The sequence below is a fragment of the Salmo trutta genome, chromosome 39 (genome assembly GCF_901001165.1).
Source record: "Salmo trutta chromosome 39, fSalTru1.1, whole genome shotgun sequence".
In the NCBI taxonomy this organism is placed as follows: domain Eukaryota; kingdom Metazoa; phylum Chordata; class Actinopteri; order Salmoniformes; family Salmonidae; genus Salmo; species Salmo trutta.
Genome location: NC_042995.1, coordinates 4304757 through 4328021, shown reverse-complemented (window position 1 = coordinate 4328021; position 23265 = coordinate 4304757). Strand labels below are relative to the sequence as shown.

General features: G+C 43.2%; 1 protein-coding gene across 4 annotated transcripts in view; it reads left to right on the top strand.

The window, feature by feature from the left end:
* Window positions 1–22333, top strand: part of LOC115179157 (early endosome antigen 1) — a 28450-nt gene extending 6117 nt beyond the window's left edge. For 3 of the 4 annotated variants that reach the window (XM_029740492.1, XM_029740490.1, XM_029740491.1), the window contains 6 exons: window positions 391–521; window positions 939–1037; window positions 1839–2035; window positions 2305–2368; window positions 2497–2559; window positions 2695–3424. In XM_029740492.1, the coding sequence (XP_029596352.1) occupies window positions 391–521; window positions 939–1037; window positions 1839–2035; window positions 2305–2368; window positions 2497–2559; window positions 2695–3024 (884 nt within the window). In that variant the 3' untranslated portion in view covers window positions 3025–3424. Of the gene's footprint in view, window positions 1–390; window positions 522–938; window positions 1038–1838; window positions 2036–2304; window positions 2369–2496; window positions 2560–2694; window positions 3425–22120 lie in introns of those variants that run through there. The other variant, XM_029740493.1, reaches the window with a different exon arrangement.
* Window positions 22334–23265: the final 932 nt, after the last annotated feature.

Genomic DNA, 23265 nt, shown 5'->3' with positions numbered 1-23265 from the left:
ATCCAGACCACCATGGGTTGATAAATTGGATTTCCATTGATTTATTTTTGTGATTTGTCAGCACATTCAACTATGTAAAGAAAAAGTATTTAATAAGATTATTTCTTTCATTCAGATCTAGGATGTGTTTAAGTGTTCCCTTTATTTTTTTATATATATATATATAATTTTTTTTATTTATTTACAGGACAGATCTGAGGGGGTACGTGTCCTCAACACATTTCATTAAAGTTCCAATTCTTATCTATTTTAATGTAGTCCTATGTCACATGATCCTACTGTATGTCTATAAATCTGAATGTTAAATGCTTTGGTTTATGATGGTGCAGAAGCTTGTAATGAAAAATATATTAGCACAATCCACCAAATGTTATCAATGTACATGTTCAGTCTGTTCAGGCAGTGTGCTGGAAGAGGACCCCTACTCATTGATAAGAGACATGCAGGGCTATGAGGTTACCCCGGCAGACCTTGTATTCCTGAAGAGAGCCAGGCAGGAGAGGCAGATCAACGCCTTACAGGTGAAAATTCATATCTGATGGTGAAAACACCCACTTGATTATTTTAATGACTGATGCTCATGGTACCTCAAATTGAAATTACGCAGCCATTTTGTGCTGCTTTGATCACACATTTAAAGCTATCGTCAATATTCCCTCAATCACCTGGGGTGTGTTCATTATTCACACACATAGCAAAACTTTTGCAGCAAAATGTTTTGCCACGAAAAATTCAGGTAGGTTTTGTTCCGTTTTGCGTTTTCTCCAGTTTGGTTCAGTTTGTAACTAAAAATGTTTTGCAGTGAAAACGAGTGTTTCTATTAGACAAATTCGGGTAGGTTTGGTTCCATTTGCGCCTAGTGAGTACACCCCATTAGAGCCTACTTGATACAGTTGAATGATGTTTTGTTCAAGGCTGTCACTGTGTTTCCTATGCAGAGAGAGCTGGACGAGTTACTGAGGCAGCGGAGGAACCAGATGCTGGCCAGGAATCTGTCCTTGGCCTCCAGAGAGAAGATCCAAACTGACCTTGACGAGGTGAGGTCACTTGTTATTGTACAGTAATGTAGCTACTAGGGATGTGACTAATGTACAATTGTTCTTAACTTTTAAACTGCCGTTATGTTTATACGCTAAGAAAACTCAGATATGGTCCTTCGTATGACCCTGTGTGTGTATTTATGTATGTATGTGTATATAAATGGTATGACCACTAGGGGGCAATGCAGTTCAGTCTACCTCAGTCCTGCCTAGCTAATAGACGCAGCTCATCTTACTGCTGTCTCCCACCCACTCAGCAACAATGGTAGTTAATGCTGTTTTAGGTTCTCTGCTGTGTCCCTCTCCTCCATGTTTTCAGGACTTTGCTACTGTCGCTTCTCTGTCTCACTCTGACATTTCTCCAACTGTTAAATATGACGTGCACAGCGCTTTTATATCCGTGACTAATCATTTGAAAGATGCATATCTTCTGCTAATAACGTTACAGCATTGTTGCGTTAGGTATTTCTTACATTTGTATTTTTCCCATGATGATGATGGGGATCTGTTAGTGGTAGTTTTGTGATAACTACACCACTGAAGGTTCTTCAGTTAAGGATTTTCTCCTTTAAACGTTTACACCATTACTAGATACTGTCCTATGCCGAATGTCATGTTGCCAACCTCTGAAGTTATGACCTTGAGTTAATACTGCCTCTTAACTTTACTGTGTTATATCTTATCATTTATCTATACAAATGTTTATATATTCATAATTTTCACATACTCATATTTGTAGTGTTTGTGGATATGTCGATGCATTCTCTGAAAATTGTTCTGTTGGACATTACGTTTCAGATCCTGTCCTGTGAGCAGACTGTTCAAATGGGGCAAGGGTTCCTCTTGAGGAAGCTGAGCTCAACGGAGGTAGAGGCCCTGGACTCCAAGTCCCTCCTGGCCCAGATAAAGACTGCTGATGTCCAGCAAGCTGTAGAGGAGGAACAAGCTGAGATCACTGAGCTAGAGGACAGAGTGGCCAGAGCCCTGGAGCTCAGGTAGCTAGCTATTTCACATCATGTTACTGCAGTGGCCAGGATCATATTTATTAGGCACCAAATGGAAGAACATTTACTGGAAAAGGGACAGGAAAACAAGCAGGGACTTACAATAAGAAGCATTCGTTTTTGTTCTGATGCAAAACGTTTTTGCTACAGTGTGCCTTAATGAATATGACCCATGGAATACATGGCCAGTGTGCAGTTTGTTGATGTTTACAGAAACAGGACTTCTGGCTTTATATTAATATTATTGTTTCTAATTTCAGAGCGAGAGGGGAGCAAAGACAACAGGAGATTGAGAATCGGAACAGAGCCATCCTCACAAAAAAGGTGCTATTTGTTCAACACTTGTCACCATGTAGTTTTTAGTTATACGATGAATCACCAGCAGTACTGTACGGTCATGGGCCAGTTCTTTCTGGACATGTATAACTGATGAGCACTGCTTCATCTCTAAGGCAAACATCAAACATCTGATGAAGGAACTATCAGAGCTCAAATCCCAACTGGCTGCGGCAGAGGTAAGTCTGTATGTAATGTAATAAGCTCCGTGTCTGACCTTGTGGTGTCTGGGGTGTTGGGAATTTTCAGTCACATTGAAAAATATTTGTACTTCCTCAAGAGATTCCATGAGCCAGTTCCTTGTAACTTCACAGGAGTCTTTGCTAACCATTCAAGGCAAGACGGACACTTTCAAAGACACAGAAAAAGAGGAAGACACGGGTCCCCAGGAGGCATTGCAATTCACCCCAAGCCAAGCAAAAGCTCCCAAGGCACCCAAGACAAAAAGGAATGGTGGAGAAACAATTACCCAACAGGCTTCTCATGTCCGAATTAAAGCTGAAAATACACCTACCATAGAAGGAGAGTCCCATATGGCCAGTGGTCTCAGACGATCTACGAGAATAGCTACCAAGAAGAGCTGCGTTGAGAATAAGCCTGTTTTGAGGAAAACTCGCCCTGTCAAAGCAAGCATTTCACTTTGAGAATTTTTTTTCTCCACTTTTCCTGGAACTTTGAGTTTTAAGGAGTTGTTTTCCACTGCTTGTTTGGTACTGTGGTTAGATTTCCATCCACTTGGCAACAGATTTTAATGCAGATATTCAAAAGTCCGCACAGAAACAATATATGCATTTTTCCCACCAGACGTGCTTTCATCAAACTGACTGTTGTATGACAGTGCACATAACACTTTTGCGCTTATGTTTTCATGTACAGAATAAAATAGAAGTTTTAATGTGTTTCCATAGTATTTTAGAAATGGCCTACTTGCCCAACCTGGTTTTTGGCCCATTCGCTATAGACTACAGTGCTGATAAAGTGTACAGGGTAGGTTATACACTGAGTGTACAAAACATTAAGAAGCTCTTCCCATGACAGACTGACCAGGTGAATCTATGATCCCTTATTGATGTCACTTGTTAAATCCACTTCAATCAGTGTAGACGAAGGGGAGGAGACCGGTTAAAGAAGGATTTTTAAGCCTTGAGACATGAATTGTGTATATGGGCCATTCAGAGGGGAATGGACAAGACAAATGAACAGGGTATGGTAGTAGGTGCCAGGCGCACCGGTTTGTGTCAAGAACTGCAACGCTGCTGGGTTTTCCATGTGTATCAAGAATGGTCCACCAGCCAACTTGACACAACTGTGGGAAGCATTGGAGTCAACATGGGCCAGCATCCCTGTGGAATGCTTTCAACACCTTGTAGAGTCCATGCCCTGACAAATTGAGGCTGTTCTGAGGGCAAAAGGGGGTGCAACTCAATATTAGGAAATTTCTCTTAATGTTTGCTATACTCGGTGTATGATGAGATATGGATAAAGGCAGCCAATCACTGTTCATGTCACCCGCATCATTCAAATGATGGCCTAACCTCAATATTTTTGCATGAAAATTAGCATGAAGCTGATCACTGTGGCGTGCATTTAACCACCAGTTATTGAAACAACAACAAAGCAGCCACCCTGCCTGTGTTTTGGTGAGAAACTGAGGGACGGGGCTGGAGAAATATCACCACTCAAATTCATAGACTGAGCTATGGATGCAAGCAGTGACCATCCATGATAACAACATTATAGTTTGAACCATGTTTTGAAGCTGTAGTGTTTTTTTTTACCAATACTTTGAGTAAAACAAGCTCATATTTGGGGTTCTGATGGGGGTATGACAGAACTAAGGTCATTAGTAAGATATATTCTTCAAGGTGTAATGGGTTTTCAGTATATTATTCATTTAGAAGTCCAAAAATGGATGTAGCAACTAAGGATTCCAGCAACAAAAAAATCAAGATGTTGAGTGAAATTGTATTCTCCTTTTCATCTATTCTAAATTTGTTTGGCTCTGTGTACAGATTGATCCTCTTGTACCTTTGATCAGATATATTGCTGAATAGACAAATACTGTTATTACTGGAATAGAATCTTCTAGAAATGGATTTCTCTGAGACCAGTGTTTTCAGATCTAGAATAATAGAGCCCTCTTGTGGACACTTTGGAATCTGACATAATGCAGGATCTCTTAGTGTAATTGGTATGTATAGTTGTGAACTCTAGAATGTCTACAGTGCAGGCCAGGGATATTTCTGCTGATGCATGTCTTTCTGTGTGCCAAGTTGGCGACAGTCTAGTCAAGCCCTGGACGAGTTTTAATATGAAGGAAACTGATGTCCTGCTGCATATGATCATAACACTGAGTCATAACCTTGGCCTATTGGCGAGACCAGTGTTCAGATTATCCTCAGTGACCCTGTAGCTAAGGGGCATCTTATACACATTTTGACGTCACTCCTCTTCAGAAGCTTGAGAACACACACATGCTCTCACTCATCTGGTGTACAGCAGCTCGGCCCAGTGGAGAGGGAACAGTAGGAAATGGGTGGAGAACAGCAGAATTACCCAGAACTCCCAGTTATTCTTGGCTACCAGACAAGGGAGCTGAGACGAGGAACGAGATGGCTGCCATATTGTTAACATATCACAATCAAGCCTTCTGTGTCTTTTAGAAGAGTGGAGGAACCCGTCCAAAATTTCTGTCCACTTTATTTCAGTTGGAGCAGAGAATTTGCACATTTTCTTTAGACATGTAGATTTAGAAATTGTTAAAATGCTGTTGATGTTTCCCAGACTTGCCCTGACAGTTTCATGCCACACTGCAGTATTCCAGTCAGTCATCTGAAAGAACAATTTTCTTATTCTTTATCCGGTGTGAAAGTTCACCATCTTTCTCACTCCTCTGCTCTCCTGTCTTGATCTCGAGGTCTGGGATGTAATGCTATCTGTGCTGTGCCACATTGACATGCATTTTCAGTAAACTGTGCAGTGAGTTATTTACACTGAGATTAAATAGAATTCAAATTATATTTTTGTATAAGCATGCATGCAGCATTTTCCCATGCAGAATGTTTCTGTGGTGCAGATTTGATTGAATGCATCCCTAGGTTCCCTCAGTACATACAGTATCTGTTGAAGTGGGTCAGGCGCCTCCGCAGACTGATGTGGTGTATTTCTAGATCACCTAGTCCTTTCTGTTTGGCTCTACTGCTTGCCGTGTGAAAGGAGACCGATTACCGGTATGTGGCCTTGTATTTAAAGTAGTGCTGGCTGTACAGTTTGCTCTGGTTGGATTGACTTGTAGTTCCCTCTTCAGAAGTGCTTGACGGGGTGAACACAGATGCCCTATTCATCATCCAGCAGGCCTGTCCTCTGCCGTCCCTAGTCTAGACAAGAACCAACATGCCACCCTATGTCTTTGTGCCAGCAGATCAAAGTCGAGAGGGACAGGATGCAGCTTTGACAGGAACCAGGCTTATATCTTTACTGTTTGGTTGTTGTCCTGGCGAGTGACGTAAACGAGTCCCTGCTGCTAGCGTACCTCAAGGAATTCATATTTCTGCTACAGTACCTTTTTGTTTATTTCAAAATTGAATCTGTCGCAGATGACATCATGGTAATGATGGATGGTTGTTTGCAACCGGTGGTCACATCTGTCAATCAGGACAGATTTTATCTGTTGAAGGACTGCTGTGTATAAACATAGTAGGCTGATACAGGCAGTCAGGCAAACATTTGCTCGTTACTCTCCCAGCCATATCCATTCCTCCCCCTTACACTGTAATGCTAATTAGCATAGTAATTTGACATACTGTTGCACAGCGTCAGTATGGTGTGGCATTGTTCGGGGGGGGGTGTGACGATGCAACGTGCGATCTGACTCTGCAGGGTTCAATCAGTGTCTCTCTGCCTGTTTAACTTTCCTCCTCTGGCTCCAGACCCCCAGTGTTTCATATGACATCTTTACTAGACAGCTGCGCTGCCCAGTCGGCTTGCCCTGGAGTCGTCTGTCTCAACGAGCCTTTGTAGAGGCCAGGGTAAGTGATCTATTACCCTCGGTTTGTGAGCCCTGAGCTGAGCTAACTCAACTCTGGCCTTTTGGAAGGGAGTGGTGGATCTACCTCCATGAACCCACTCCCCTGTTCTCTGTCCAGGACCAGATGAAGGACCATGGGACCAGGCCTCTCTGACCAGATGGTTGCTCTGTAAAAAGAGTGAAGGTTATAAAAGATGATTGTGAAACTGCAGGACAGCAAGCGCATGAGTCCATGGTCTGAATATGCAGGGGTATATGTACTGTAGTTTGTTGGGATTAGAAACTCTATCTCCAGACGCTCACTAGCTTGTTTTGGGCTGTTCAGCTAGGTTCCGCCGCTGCACATTTCATTAACCTGAGGTAGTCCGTGCCTGATTCCACATATTCAAACCCTTTGGTACAAGGAGACGCTAATCTGGAGTGAAATGCAGATTGTGTGAAATGGATGCTGCTGTTCAAAACAGTTTAATACTTCCCTGAAATGTTTCATATGGCGTTTTTATTTTTTGAAGTACTTTGGAATATTTTGACCAATATTTGCTAATGCAGGGCCAGCCATTGTTCAGAAGCTTTCTGGGTATGAGTGCTTCACCTCAAATACGTCAAGTTAAAGAACCAGATCGTGTTTATAGACCAAGTCCAAGCAGACAGGGGAGATCCCAGGCCAAGAAGCTGTGGGCAGAGAATTATCCCCAAATTGCTCATGTCTTTCTCTCTGCGGTCGGTGGAAACCTTCTCTGTGTTTAAACACTTTTAAATTACCACTTTACCTGTTGTTTCTGCCACAGGAAAACAGATAACACCTCTGTCTCCAACCATGTAGTACTTCATTCTGCGTCTCTTTTTGGATGTATTTTCAGTGAAATTATATCGATACTAAAAGAGAAATATTAACATAGGTCTAGAAACAAACCGCATCATATTGATATCTGTTTTTATAAAATCTATTTTGTCTGCCCGTCCTCCTCTAGACTTCATGTGGACTCTGTAATGGCTGGTTCTACCACAAGGAGGTGGTGTGGGACATGTCTGACATCTGTAAACCTTGGGTCTATCATGGAGGTTAGTCAGGACAACCCAGAATGAGACGGAATGGAAGACACACACACTCAGTCATCTAATTTCCATCGCTTAGCACTCTGCCAAAGTCATCTGTCGTCTCTAGTAGTGTTGTTCTGTTTAGTTTGGACAGTCCCTTACTGCCAAGTAAAACCCTATAATAGTATATTACACACAGAATGAGCCCGGCTAACAGTATGTGAATCAGTGGCACATGTAACAGTAGTCGTGCCAAGTCTAACTGGGCAGCAGGAGCGGGTGCACTGTGAACACATCCAACCGCTCTGTGGGACCAGAGTGTGAAACCAGCCACTCAAGTCCCCGGCCAACACCGATAAAATCCCAAACCATCAGTGTTTCGCTCTAGACAATTCTCCCTTTTGTTGTTCCATAGCATTAAACAGTAGTAATGACTATAGTTTATATACTAGATTGATTTATCAAGGATGGTGGCCAAATTGGACATCTATATATTGCTATATTAAATGTTCACTCGCGTTAGGCTGAGATATTAAGACCTCTTTACTTGTCTTTGTACTGGTGCAAGTAGGCCTATGGACCGACCAAGAAGTAAACATCTGAAGTTTTTCTTTTTTACATGGCATCAATTTGGTGTCTTTCAATTATAGGATCATTTGAATTTTGATTATAGAATGTTGAATGATTTGCAGGAAATGCTCAATATTGTTTCAATTTTCAGCTGAATGTGATATATGCATTAATGTAATTCACATTATCATTAAGAATAAAGGACTGTTCAATCAGATTACATGAATCATTCACATGATCAATCAAGTTATACAAAATATGCCCAGAATATCTACCTCCCTGCTCCAAATATCCTCCAAATACACCCTCCTCTCCACAGCTCTTTTGGATAACACAGACATCCGCATGTTGAGAGAGTTTGATAAACGCTTCAATCCACTGATTGAGCGATTGCAGCGGTATTAGAATGAGCAGTTAGTCTTCCAGCTAGCAGTTGTTTATATAACTAGTTGGATGAAAGAGCAGCAGTGTGTCATTGGTTTCTGTGGCACTGTTACAGCCAATGGAGATGGACACTGTTCCTGTTCTTATTGTACGTTCTCAGCATGCCCTTTCTCCTCTTTTGATCATCCAATCCAATGTGTTGGAGGAGAGAACACTGGCTTGTCCTACATCAGTGTGCAGCAGAGAGCACACAGCAAAGCTCTGATGTCATTTGTTTTGCTACTCTGTGGAGGCGGTAGCAAAACAAGCATGGCAGCGGCTCCGCTAAGTGTTGGCTGTGATGCTGAAGAGGCGCGTGGAAATAAAACACACCAGACTAAACATTTACACACTGTCTGCATGCCAGCTTGGTTTCCGACATGGGATGGATGGAGGCTGGGGGGTTTAAGGGATGACATTCGCTGCCAATAATACCTCCACCCCCCGTTATGTATACATTGTACATTCTATTAGAGTGAAAATAAACTCACATAAGGCCATTTTACTTTCATCATTAGAAGTGAAAGTAGAGTGAGGGTTATGTTCAGACAAGCATTGGGTTTCAGGTATGTATAGCCCTGAGTCCCCTTTCAACAGTTACCCCCCCCCCCCCTCCTCACTCTTTCTCTCACACACACATCGACCCCCTCACCACCCTGCGGCCTCCAGCCCACAGCATCAGGTTTGGGCTCTGGCGTTGTAGAGGTTTGTTTTCGAATACCAAAGCCGTGAGCACCTCAGACAGTGCATACGCCTCTCAACTCCACAAATATGTCAGAAGCATATTAGATAAATATTCCCTCCAAGTGCAGTGCCAGTGTACACACCCCAGAGTTCCTCCCATCTATCAACTCATGCTGAAGTGTTACTCTGGAGGCAGGAGATTTACGGTGATCAAAGTGTCCTTTTGGCTGACCCGTTAGCTAGAGGCTATGGAAGGAGAGACAAGGGCAAGGCTACACTGACTGTGCTGTCCCAACAGCTTATCACATGCAATAGTGATTACTGCATTTCTGTTGGATGCTATGCTACCTCGTGTTAGCTAACGTGAAGACCAGGGGTGCCTAACCAGTTGACTGCCATCTACTGGTCGATCATGGAGTGCTTGCCAGTCGATCGTGAGATGATTATACATCTACTTAAATTCAGCCACACAAATCAACGCCTATAATCTCTTTCTGTTTTAACGTTCAACAGTCCTCCATTCACAGCAATGTCTGAGAAGTCACGTGATTTACATAAAATATGACCAGTCCCTGCCCACTTATTGACGTATGCCTAGTTAGCGCGGTCAGATGTCGCCCGCCATCTCCAAGTCGAGGTCACGGTGATGCCAGGCAGGTAGCTAGCTAGCTAACTTAGTAGCCAATTAGTTCTTAAGTTGTGTAGTTGACAGCAGCAATAATGAGTGGAGGGAAGGATACAGAAAATGTATAATTTCCACAAGGAAAGGAGGATTATTTTTTCATCATGTCAAACTCAAAAAGTGTGTGCCTCATCTGCCATAATAGCATCGCTATCCCAAAGAAAGGTAACACAGAACGACATTTTAAAACCACACACAAAACCCAGGAAAGAGATTTTCCAGCAAAGACTGAATTACGAAGAAGGAAGGTACACTAACTAAAAAATCAACTGGCAGCGCTGCAGTCAATTTTCACAAGGCCTGTGACCAAAGGGAAGCGGCAACCATAGCATCTTATCGTGTGAGTCGCGTTCTTGCTAAGCATAAAAAGTTGTTCAAAGATGGGAAGATGATCAAGGAAGCATTTATTGAGGCTGCAGACTCGCTGTTTGGGGATTTTAGGAATAAGACTGAAATTATGGCTGACATCAATGACATTCAGTTGTCCAGAAATACGGTGACAAGAAGATGTGAGGGAATAGCAGAGAATCTTGAGCATCAACTGAAGAAGGATATTGACATCTGCGAGTGTTATTCACTCCAGTTTGACCAGTCCACAGATATGGTAGATGTGGCACAGTTATACCTTTTCATCAGAATGGTATTTGACAACATGAAAGGACATCCAAGGGGCGAAGATATTTTTCAAGCTTTTAGGGAGTTTGCTAACAAATTCCAACTGCCCTTTTGTAAGCTTGTCTACATTACTACTTATGGGGCACCCACTATGGAAGGCCGCATTAGTGGGTTTGTTGCATTGTGCAAACGAGGTGATTTCTATTCGGCAGCTAGCTTTGTGCAGGAAGATGTTAAACATGAAAGAGGTGATAGATGCTGCGATGAAGATTGTGTGTTCTATTCGAGCAAGAAGCCTACAGTGGAGGCTTTTTCACACTCACTTAGAAGAGACTGAAGCGGGGCACACAGACCTGCTGCTGCACACGGATGTGCGGTAGCTGAGCCGAGGTAAATTTTTAGGTTGATTCAGTGAGTTGTTGCCTGAAATCAAGGAGTTTCTCAAGGTCTCCAAACATGCAGAGTATGCACAGCCAGAGGACATACAGTGGCTCCTGGATTTATCTTTTCTCACTGACCTAACTTACATGCTTATTGAATTGAATGTAGAGCTGCAAGGAAAAGGCAAACGTAATCGGCATGATCAGCTCTGTGAACACTTAAATGCAAACCACAACTGCTCACAAGAAAGCTGCAACGTAAGGACCTGTACTTCTTTCAACACGTGCATTCAGAACTTGAACGTCAGGGCAAGGATACAGCACAGCTTTGGAGTCCAGAGCATCTTATCTGAGTTTTGCAGTCGTTTCACTGACTTTGCATCACTTGAGCCTATTGCCACTTATATGTGCTTTCCCGCTTGGTACAGACAAATGTGGAAGTCATTGCCTCCAAAATGGGATCCCTTGTTCAGTTGGACACAACTATAGCAGAAACTGAAATTCTCACCCATCAAAATGACATTCAGCTGAAATCCAGGGCAACCACTGAGATGAAGGAAGAGTTCTGGGGGCTACTGCTAGAGGAGAAGTATCCCAACATAAGAAGATGTGCTCTCAACATATCAGTCCTTTTTGGATCAACCTACCTCAGTGAGTCTGCAATTTCTCACATGAAGATAATACGGTCCAAGTACAGATCTACTATGACTGATGACCACCTTGTGGCCTGCATGAGACCTGAAACAAGCTGCTACAGCCCTGACTATGACAAACTACTTGCCTCCACCCAATGCCAAAAGTCACACTAAGGTCGGAAATGAAATTAGTTTCACTTATTTGTGGAATACATGTTATTGGTCCACATATTTGCGTATCAAATGGGTATCATAGCAACAGGTCCATACTCAGTGTTGGTTGGTTTAGATTTAAAGACTGGTAGATCTCATCAGGCTGGCAAATGAAAAAGTAGATCTGATGTCAAAGAAGGTTGGGCACACCTGGTGTAGACTGACTTCGCACACCTGGTGTAGACTGACTGGGCACACCTGGTGGAGAATGACTGCCCAGCATGCCCTTTGTGCTACTGCTAATGGTAGATGTCAATCTAGCTGATTGCCACTGCATCAATCTGACAATCATTTGATCCCATGGCCAACATCTTAAGAACTTGGGTTCCAGTGAAGTCCTGGATGGACTGATGGCTCTCTCCTGGATGGACTGATGGCTCTCTCCTGGATGGACTGATGGCTCTCTCCTGGATGGACTGATGGCTCTCTCCTGGATGGACTGATGGCTCTCTCCTGGATGGACTGATGGCTCTCTCCTGGATAGACTGATGGCTCTCTCCTGGATGGACTGATGGCTTTCTCCTGGATGGACTGATGGCACTCTCCTGGATGGACTGATGGCTGGATTGATTAATGGATGTTGACCACCAGCAGTTTGAGAAGGCTGTCTGTTGCTGCTGAGCATCTTCGTCTCAACAAAGCGCTGGGGTTTATTTATGGACAAGGCAGGTCATGGATTCTCCCATCCCTTTTTGCCATGTTAAAGGTTGTGTGACTGATTTACAGATATATAAAGGTCTCCTCTGGCCTATGGGGCCTTAACATGTCTCCCTTTATAGAGATATGCCTCTACACACGCAAAACACAGCCCCTGTCAAAGTCAGACACGGAATCAATATATCTGAAAACGCCATCAAATCCATAAAGGTTTTGTCTTGTTTTGTCACTGTGACCTTTGTCCTGCCAGGCCGTATCCTGACGCCCATTCCTACAAGCTTGTAAATCTGTCTTCGGTTCGTTGGAAGTTCATTCACTGGAGGTTCATACTCTTTTGACCTCTGGGAGCACACTCACCAGCTAGCTCACTGCTCTGACCTCACCATAATATATTTAAGCAATAAGGCCCGAAGAGATGTGCTATATGGCCAATATACCCCAGCATGACGCAACGCCGAGTGCCTGGATACAGCCCTTAGCCGTGGTATATTGGCCATAAATAAAAAAATCCTGAGGTGCCTTATTGCTATTATAAACTGGTTACCCAATGTAATTAGAGCAATAAAAATAAATGTTTTGTCATACCCCGTGGTCTACGGTCTGATATACCACAGCTGTCAGCCAATCAGCATTCAGGGCTCGAACCACCCAGTTTATAAAAATATTATAACACCATCGGCATCGAGGATAGCACTGTCCAGTGTGTTATTTTCCAAAAATAAGTCCAATTGACCATGTACATTCTTTAATATTTAGAGTCATTCATCATCTGCATATTCAAAAGGCATATTCATGCATATTCATGTTTATTGCACTTGGCCTCGCATCTGAAATAAAGGCTAGGCAGTTGTTGAAGTCCCACTTTTTATCCGGTCGATTCCAGACGATAATGTCGATGATACACTTGGTCTGCATATTTGTGGCTTTGTAAATGGCGTCTGATCATAGAAAGGGGGCTCATCAGAATGGTAATGTGAGTCTCACTTCTGAATAAAAGGTGAGTGGAATAGAATGGAGGGAGACTGAACTCCATGGTTGTCACTAGTTAACACAGACACAAAGTCAAAATTGGCTATTAAAAAAATTATAAAAACAAACATTTGCCTTTTGGTCTTAAGTTAGGGTTAGACATAAGGTTAGTGGTGTGGTTTGGGTTAGGTTTTAAAAAAAATGTAAGAAGAGAAATTGTAGAAAATGGGCTGGTTAAGCCATGATTATGACTTTGTGGCTGTGGTAACTAGACGACGAACTCCATGGCTCCATTTACTCTGGCTAGACCAGTGGAAACAAAGATCTAACAATCACCAGCTAAGATCTAACATTCACCAACTAACACATGAAGCAACCATTACAGGATAGAGAAGGGAGACAACTCCTTTAACGGAAAACCCACTCAATGTTTTGCATGTCAGCAGTCAAGTTTTCAAGATATTGGACTTTCAAGAAGCAAAGTGTCACTTGCCACATCATCATATAAGGCATTTTGCACCATCATGATGATGTGACAATTTGCTTCTTGAAAGTCCAATATCTTGAACACTTGACTGCTGATATGCAAAACATTTTGGGATTGTATCAACAGTGAACTAAGGAAAACAATACCAAAATGTATTTTTGGATTGGATTTATCCTTTAACTGGTCCAACATCAATTACAGGACAACAATCTGCTAGAGCCATGTCTGGACAGTATCAGAATCATATTTCTGTTTAATGGTCATCTGATGTCTTAAAGCTGTGGAGTTCTCAACCTTTATTTTATTGATTTTAAATGGTTTGTAAAGGTTTTATAGTTAGCGTATAGACAGTGCATATACGTTTGTTAAATAATATAATACTGATTTATATTGTTAGTAACGTACTTCCTCTCTGACACACTCAGTTCAGCAGCTCTGGAACTGGTAACTGGACAAAGCACATTGTATATCGTCTGGTAGGGAATCTCCCTTAGTCAACACAGTCTGTGTGTAATCTCACGGCAGGCAGGATTATTAGTGCCCTGCGCTACCTCCACAAGCCGCCCTGTACCGTACGCCAGTAAAAATCGTTCTAGTGTAGGACTCAGTGAGGGCTCAATCCATCAATGCTCAGCAAACAGGGACTGGGGCTCTTCTCTCTGCTGGGGAAACTATGCCCTCCTGGAGACACACTGGGAAGAACAACAGTTAGACCAATATGCTCCAAAGTCTGTCCTTTCTTTCTTTCCCTCTTTCTTTCTCTCTTTGCTCATGTATGTCTTTCTCTTGCTCTCTCTCGTTCTCATCTTGCTCCTTCTTAACTGAGATGTTTGATGTTCAAGTGTTTCATTAGGATTAATGCGTACTGTAGTATGCTGAGTCTGTCTCCTGCTCAAGGAGTTCATCTTTGACCAACAACAATTGGTTTCTATCATGTCGGGCCAAGAACAAATGAGCCACATTGCATGTGTGATGAGATGAAAAGGATATGAGATGAAAAGGATTGCCAAGGACCAAAGCGTCCTCTTCTCTGAGTGGCGTCTCGATCTCTGCAGCCTGCTGCATCTGGCCAGGCCTCTGTGACCTCTGCTGTGTGGTACAGGATGCCTGTGTCACTTTACTCTGGTTCTCCAAGGAATGCTTGGAATTGTTTGCTCTGTCTGCTTCAGTGCTGCTTCTGGCAGAGCCTTGTGCTTCCACATCACCTGGCACGAAATGTATGAATTGTTGTTTTATCTCGTCTGTCTAAAGGGCTTGGGGTTGCGGTCTACAAACCGCAGGCTGTAATAACATGTATTTGTCTTGTGTGGTGTTGGTATGGGTTGGTTGTGCCGAGGAGGGATGTTATGAGGGTCAAAATGCATTAAGTTCTCAAAGACAGGAACTAGGAAAGCAGTTGGCGATGTTGGAAAATGACAGCGTTCCAGACAAATTGGAAAGTGGAATCCATAAGCCGCTATTGTTGTGAAGAGATTAATACAAATGTTTCACCATGGATAGAAATAATACAAAATCTTATAACCTCATCTGACACATCAACCATGGAGTTCTATTATTTAGCTTCCTCTGCATTAAAGAATGTTTCTGCTCAGCATCACACTCACATTCATTTTTATATACTTGAAAACGTGTTAAATGTCATTAAATGTCAAAATATTTCCTGACCTTTCATTGAAATAGATCTGAACAGTTGTGGTTTATGTTGTCGAGAGACATGAACAGTGTGATTTTAGCGCAAATTACCCATGAACACTGATGGTAAATCCTTTCACAAACTGCCAATTAAGAGAGCGTGCAAAAGAGTGATTAATCATTTGAATGTGCTCTCTTTGATTGGTTTATAAAGGAGAAAGTAAAATATATCTCCCCTGTGTCACAAAAAGAGCCGTGTTGAATAGACCAAACTGCAGCGGGAATATGGATACTCATATTTTAATTTTAAAAAAAGGAGTAAAGCATCCACTGGAAAAACAATACACACAACAGGAACAGTCTTACAGGCATACAAAAACGCAGTGCAAGAACAACTACCCACAACCCCAAAGAAAAACACACACACCTATATAGGACTCCCAATCAAAGGCAACTCAACACACCTGCCTTCAATTGGAAGTCCCAATCACCAAAACAAACATTCACACACACAAAACTGCCACGTCCTGACCCCAAAACTAATACAATAGCTCCATCTGCTGGTCAGGACGTGACACCCTGGCAGATGGCTGGTAGCAGTCCTATCCCAGTCTGATCCCTATCAATCTCCGAAAAACAGTTAAGTGAAAATACTCTCTTCACATTGATGCAAGTATGTGAAAATCAAACTTTCTCTTGATAGAGACTATGGAACCGTCTGAAACTACATGCTACCAATATTACTCAACCGCTCCTTTACACTGTAATATCATTGTTTACAAGCCCTGCCTAGGGTATAATCTGAAGCTTTGTTATGTTGTGATCTATAGCCCCAGAACCAATCATACCTCATGTACTGTACTGTCAATGGAGGCAGTCCCAGAACCAACCATACCTCATTTACTGTACTGTATTGTCCATGGGAGCAGTCCCAGAACCAACCATACCTCATGTACTGTACTGTCCATGGAGGCAGTCCCAGAACCAACCATACCTCATGTACTGTACTGTCCATGGGACAGTCCCAGAACCAACCATACCTCATGTACTGTACTGTCCATGGGACAGTCCCAGAACCAACCATACCTCATGTACTGTACTGTCCATGGGAGCAGCCCCAGAACCAACCATACCTTATGTACTGTACTGTACATGGGACAGTCCCAGAACCAACCATACCTCATGTACTGTACTGTCCATGGGACAGTCCCAGAACCAACCATACCTCATGTACTGTACTGTCCATGGGAGCATCCCCAGAACCAACCATACCTCATGTACTGTACTGTACTGTCCATGGGAGCAGTCCCAGAACCAACCATACCTCATGTACTGTACTGTCCATGGGAGCAGTCCCAGATCCAACCATACCTCATATACTGTACTGTCCATGGGAGCAGTCCCAGAACCAACCATACCTCATGTACTGTACTGTTCATGGGAGCATCCCCAGAACCAACCATACCTCATGTACTGTACTGTTCATGGGAGCAGCCCCAGAACCAACCATACCTCATGTACTGTACTGTCCATGGGGGCATCCCCAGAACCAACCATACCTCATGTACTGTACTGTCCATGGAGGCAGTCCTAGAACCAACCATACCTCATGTACTGTACTGTCCATGGGACAGTCCCAGAACCAACCATACCTTATGTGCTGTACTGTCCATGGGAGCAGTCCCAGAACCAACCATACCTCATGTACTGTACTGTCCATGGGAGCATCCCCAGAACCAACCATACCTCATGTACTGTACTGTCCATGGGACAGTCCCAGACCCAACCCTACCTCAAGTACTGTACTGTCAATGGGGCAGTCCCAGAACCAACCATACCTCATGTACTATACTGTCCATGGGACAGTCCCAGAACCAACCATACCTTATGTGCTGTACTGTCCATGGGACAGTCCCAGAACCAACCATACCTTATGTACTGTGCTGTCCATGGGACAGTCCCAGAACCAACCATACCTTATGTACTGTGCTGTCCATGGGACAGTCCCAGAACCAACTATACCTCATGTACTGTACTGTCCATGGAGGCAGTCCCAGAACCAACCATACCTCATGTACTGTACTGTCCATGGGACAGTCCCAGAACCAACCATACCTCATGTACTGTACTGTCCATGGGACAGTCCCAGAACCAACCATACCTCATGTACTGTACTGTCCATGGGACAGTCCCAGAACCAACCATACCTTATGTACTGTGCTGTCCATGGGACAGTCCCAGAACCAACCATACCTTATGTACTGTGCTGTCCATGGGACAGTCCCAGAACCAACCATACCCCATGTACTGTGCTGTCCATGGGACAGTCCCAGAACCAACCATACCTCATGTACTGTACTGTCCATGGGACAGTCCCAGAACCAACCATACCTCATGTACTGTACTGTCCATGGGACAGTCCCAGAACCAACCATACCACGGAGGCTGCTTTCAGGATTCTTCTCCAACATGCTGTTTATTTAAAATCCCTCCCTAGAGTCATTATTTTATAATCAATACTCTGGCGAAAGCTTACTTAATTTCAGTGGATGTGTGAGGGTTTTCACTAGTGAACACAAGACACAAGTCATAACCCAGCCACTCTAAAATCAGATTTTAAACCTAACACCAACCTTAACCCTAACCTTAACCACACTGCTAACCTTATGCCTAACTCTAACCTTAAATGAAGACCAAAAAGCAATTCTGTAGCCAATTCTGTAGCTGTGGAATCTGACTGTGTGGCTGGGTTATCTAGTGGAAACCGTTTGAGGGCTGTGAACGTCCTGATGAACTATCAAACATGCTTGGTATTTAGTTTCTGCTGTTCCTGTGGTAGATTCCATGGAACGCCAGAATTTCTGCTGAGAATGTGTTACATGAACTAACATCAATCTTAAACTTATTAGATCTGTTAAACAGGATTTTCATGACTCATGAGGTCTCCAGCTCGGCTGGTATTTGTAATAATGACGTCGCTGACTGTGTCTGGATGTCATTGCTGAGTAGCCTACAGATTTGTAATGATTAGTAATGACATGTTTTAACTCTCAGACTGGGTAGTGGCTGGGTCAGCCGGCCCCCTCAAGCACATGTCAGACACAAGGTGTCCATTTCAGGACTGTGTGTGTGTGTGTGTGTGTGTGTGTGTGTACAGGGGGGTGGAGGGGGTGCAGTGAAGTGCAGGAGACACCTGTCTGGCCTTGCAAACAGCAACCCCATGAGGAACTCACCCTGGGCCCTCTTCATCCTCGTCCAAAAACCTCCCGCTGGAAGAGTAGACCGTTCACTGCATACCGTACTGTATGGCCCAGTGGGGAGAGAGAGACACGGTTGTAACTACACTGTACAGTCGTGGCCAAAACTTTTGAGAATGACACAAATATTAATTTTCACAAAGTCTGCTGCCTCAGTTTGTATGATGGCAATTTGCATATACTCCAGAATGTTATGAAGAGTTATCAGGTTAATTGCAAAGTCCCTTTTTGCCATGCAAATGAACTGAATCCCCCCAAAACATTTGCACTGCATTTCAGCCCTTCAGGTCTTCACAGGCAAGGATATTGCTGCTAGTAAGATTGCACCTAAATCAACCATTTATCGGATCATCAAGAACTTCAAGGAGAGCGGTTCAATTGTTGTGAAGAAGGCTTCAGGGCGCCCAAGAAAGTCCAGCATGCGCCAGGACCGTCTCCTAAACTTGATTCAGCTGCGGGATCGGGGCACCACCAATACAGAGCTTGCTCAGGAATGGCAGCAGGCAGGTGTGAGTGAATCTGCACGCACAGTGAGGCGAAAACCTTTGGAGGATGGCCTGGTGTCAAGAAGGGCAGCAAAGAAGCCACTTCTCTCCAGGAAAAACATCAGGGACAGACTGATATTCTGCAAAAGGTACAGGGATTGGACTGCTGAGGACTGGGGTAAAGTCATTTTCTCTGATGAATCCCCTTTCCGATTGTTTGTTTGGGGCAGCCGGAAAAAATCTTGTCCGGAGAAGACGAGGTGAGCGCTACCATCAGTCCTGTGTCATGCCAACAGTAAAGCATCCTGAGACCATTCATGTGTGGGATTGCTTCTCAGCCAAGGGAGTGGGCTCACTCACAATTTTGCCTAAGAACACAGCCATGAATAAAGAATGGTACCAACACATCCTCTGAGAGCAACTTCTCCCAACCATCCAGGAACAGTTTGGTGACAAACAATGCCTTTTCCAGCATGATGGAGCACCTTGCCATAAGGCAAAAGTGATAACTAAGTGGCTCGGGGAACAAAACATTGATATTTTAGGTCCATTGCCAGGAAACTCCCCAGACCTTAATCCCATTGAGAACTTGTGGCCAATCCTCAATAGGCGGGTGGACAAACAAAAACCCACAAATTCTGACAAACTCCAAGCATTGATTATGCAAGAATGGGCTGCCATCAGTCAAGATGTGGCTCAGAAGTTAATTGACAGCATGCCAGGGCAGATTGCAGAGGTCATGAAAAAGAAGGGTCAACATTGCAAATCTTGACTCTTTGCATCAACTTCATGTAATTGTCAATAAAAGCCTTTGACACTTATGAAATGCTTGTAATTATACTTCAGTATTCCGTAGTAACATCTGACAAAAATATCTAAAGACACTGAAGCAGCAAACTTTGTGAAAATTAATATTTGTGTCATTCTCAAAACTTTTGGCCACGACTGTACTGTATAGCCCAGTGAGAGACACTGGGTTGTACCTACATTGTACTGTATGGCCCAGTTGGGAGAGAGAGACACTGGGTTGTACCTACACTGTACTGTATGGCCCAGTGGGGAGAGAGAGACACTGGGTTGTACCTACATTGTACTGTATGGCCCAGTGGGGAGAGAGAGACACTGGATTGTAACTACACTGTACTGTATGGCCCAGTGGGGAGAGAGAGACACTGGGTTGTAACTACACTGTACTGTATGGCCCAGTGGGGAGAGAGAGACACCGGATTGTAACTACACTGTACTGTATGGCCCAGTTGGGAGAGAGAGACACTGGGTTGTACCTACACTGTACTGTATGGCCCAGTGGGGAGAGAGAGACACTGGATTGTAACTACACTGTACTGTATGGCCCAGTTGGGAGAGAGAGACACTGGGTTGTAACTACACTGTACTGTATGGCCCAGTAGGTTAAAGGTCAGACTAGACATGATGGATGAGATGAAGCAACTCCCAGTCAGCATTTTTCCTATAGTAAACTGTAGGATATTTATATTCCAATATTCTGTTTTTGTTGTAGTACTTTGGATATACAGTATGAAGCTATATTCACTCCCTTGTACAGTTTTCACATTGTGTTGTTTATTCCTGTAAAGTAGGACTATTTACAGGGCCTATAAAGTAGGGACTGGTGGTAGAATTGTAAATATATCATTGATACAATTAGGCCTCTCCATGTATTCACCTCGAACAGCATATCCTAACCTGTTGGTCATCGTTAGACATTTGAAGGAGTTTCATAAAGCACACCAGATGATATTGTGGGCATCCCAAAACAAAACTCTCAATCCAAACCCACCCCCGACACGTCTTTCAACCGGTTGCCATGGAAACCGGACAAATGTGAAGAAGGAAATAAAGAAAAACAGGGGAGGAGAAGGGGATAATGTATTTTCACCTTGCTATGCTTTGAGCTCCCTGGTTTAAAGCAAATCTCAAACATTTGCTTTAAACTTTAACTAAGTGTGTCCAGACATTGGCCAGACAGACTGTCGAATCCTTAGACGATGATTCAGTGCCTTTCATGTACGAACGTTACTCAGGTTTTTGGATCTATCTAAATTGATTAATTTGCTTCCTCTGATCAACATGGTTTCCAGTCAAAATATACGGCTGCTGTTCCAAGGGAAGCGTTGGACCAAAACTTTCAGCAGAACAGAAACAGTTTGGATCGCTGGATCGCGGTCACGGGCAAATAAATAAACCATTTGAAGAGGAGAAGTCTCAGCGTCTCTGTGAACGCCACAGTTTTCACTCATAGATTATCCAGTAATTAGACGGTGAAGGATTCCCTTGATGTTCACAGCCATGAATTGTGCTCTGAAATAAATAGCAGAATCATTGGAAGACACAGGAAGAAGTGGAGAATCACTCTTGGATTCTCTTGTTGACTTGCCAGCATTTTTAAGATAGTGAACATGCATTGACTCAATAATTAAAGATGATTAAGATGACATTTTTTTGAAGTTACTATGCCCATGTTCAATGTCTTATTGATGTAAAGTGACTACAACTTCTATACATGATCAATCCATGCTAAAAGAAAAACGACATGATACACAGTGCTTCAGAAATGTCAACACACGTGATAATGAAAAGGATAAGGTCAGCGATCAATATGTCTTTGTAGAGTTGTAACCTTATACACTATAAATTTCCTTTGCAAATGTGCACCATGTGTGGACAAAGATGACTTGCAGAACATGTACTTGCAATGACAGGTTCTGACCACAAAATGGCATACTTCTTGCCCAGTTACTGTGCAAAGGAATGTAAACAATATTGTGGACAATCTATTAATGTAAACTTTAAAAAATAAACATTTTGGGACTTTGTTGCTTTCTAAGTTGTTATTCCCTGATAACATTGAAACATGATGTATAATTTTATTCTACTGTAAGTTTTCCTGAAAAATATGTTTTGTGTGAGCGGCCAGAGAATTTGTCCTGTCAATATTCCTTGGTTAAAAATGTTTTCACCCTTTCAGGAGTACTGAAAATATGCCACCCTCAAAGGCACTGCAGCTGTTTTAAGAAATTACTCAACCTCAGCTGAGTCAGAAGAAACCGGAAGCATCCGGTTTTCAGTGAAAAAGGAAAGAAAAGGTGAAGTCTAAAAACCAGATATTTCCGGTTCTGCCGCCCCGCTTTATTCCTTAGTCACCAAGTCAGCCTATATAGTGATCTACAGTGCATTCGGAAAGTATTCAGACCCCTTGACTTTTTCCACATTTTGTTACGTTACAGCCTTATTCTAAAATTCATTAAATCATTTTTTCCCTCATCAATCTATACACAATACCCCATAATGACAAAGCAAAAACAGGTTTTTAGAAAGGTTTGCAAATTTAAACTAAAAAACTGAAATATCGCATTTACATAAGTATTCAGACCCTTTACTCAGCACATTCTTGAAGCACCTTTGGCAGAGATTACAGCCCAGAGTCTTCTTGGGTATGATGCTACAAACTTGGCACACCTGTATTTGAGGAGTTTCTCCCATTCTTCTCTGCAGATCTTCTCAAGCTCTGTCAGATTGGATGGGGAGCGCGCTGCAGAGCTATTTTCAGGTCTCTCCAGAGATGTTTGATCGGGTTTAAGTCCGGGCTCTGGCTGGGCCACTCAAGGACATTCTGAGACTTGTCCCGAAGCCACTCCTGCGTTGTCTTGGCTGTGTGCTTAAGGGTTGTCCTGTCTGGAGCAGGTTTTCATCAAGAAACTACTTTGTGCCGTTCATCTTTCCCACGATCCTGATGAGTCTCCCAGTGCCTGTCGCTGAAAAACATCCCCACAGCATGATGCTGCCACCATCATGCGTCACCGTAGGGATGGTGCCAGGTTTCCTACAGACGTTACGCTTGGCATACAGGCGTCACATCTGAGTTCAATCTTGGTTTCATCAGACCAGAGAATCTTGTTTCTCATGGTCTAAGAGTCCATTAGGTGCCTTTTGGCAAACTCCAAGCGGGCTGTCATGTGCCTTTTTACTGAGGAGTGGCTTCTACCTGGCCACTCTACCATAAAGGCCTGGAGGTGGAGTGCTGCAGAGATGGTTGTCCTTCTGGAAAGTTCTCCCATCTCCACAGAGGAACTTTGGAGCTCTGTCAGAGTGACCATCGGGTTCTTGGTCACC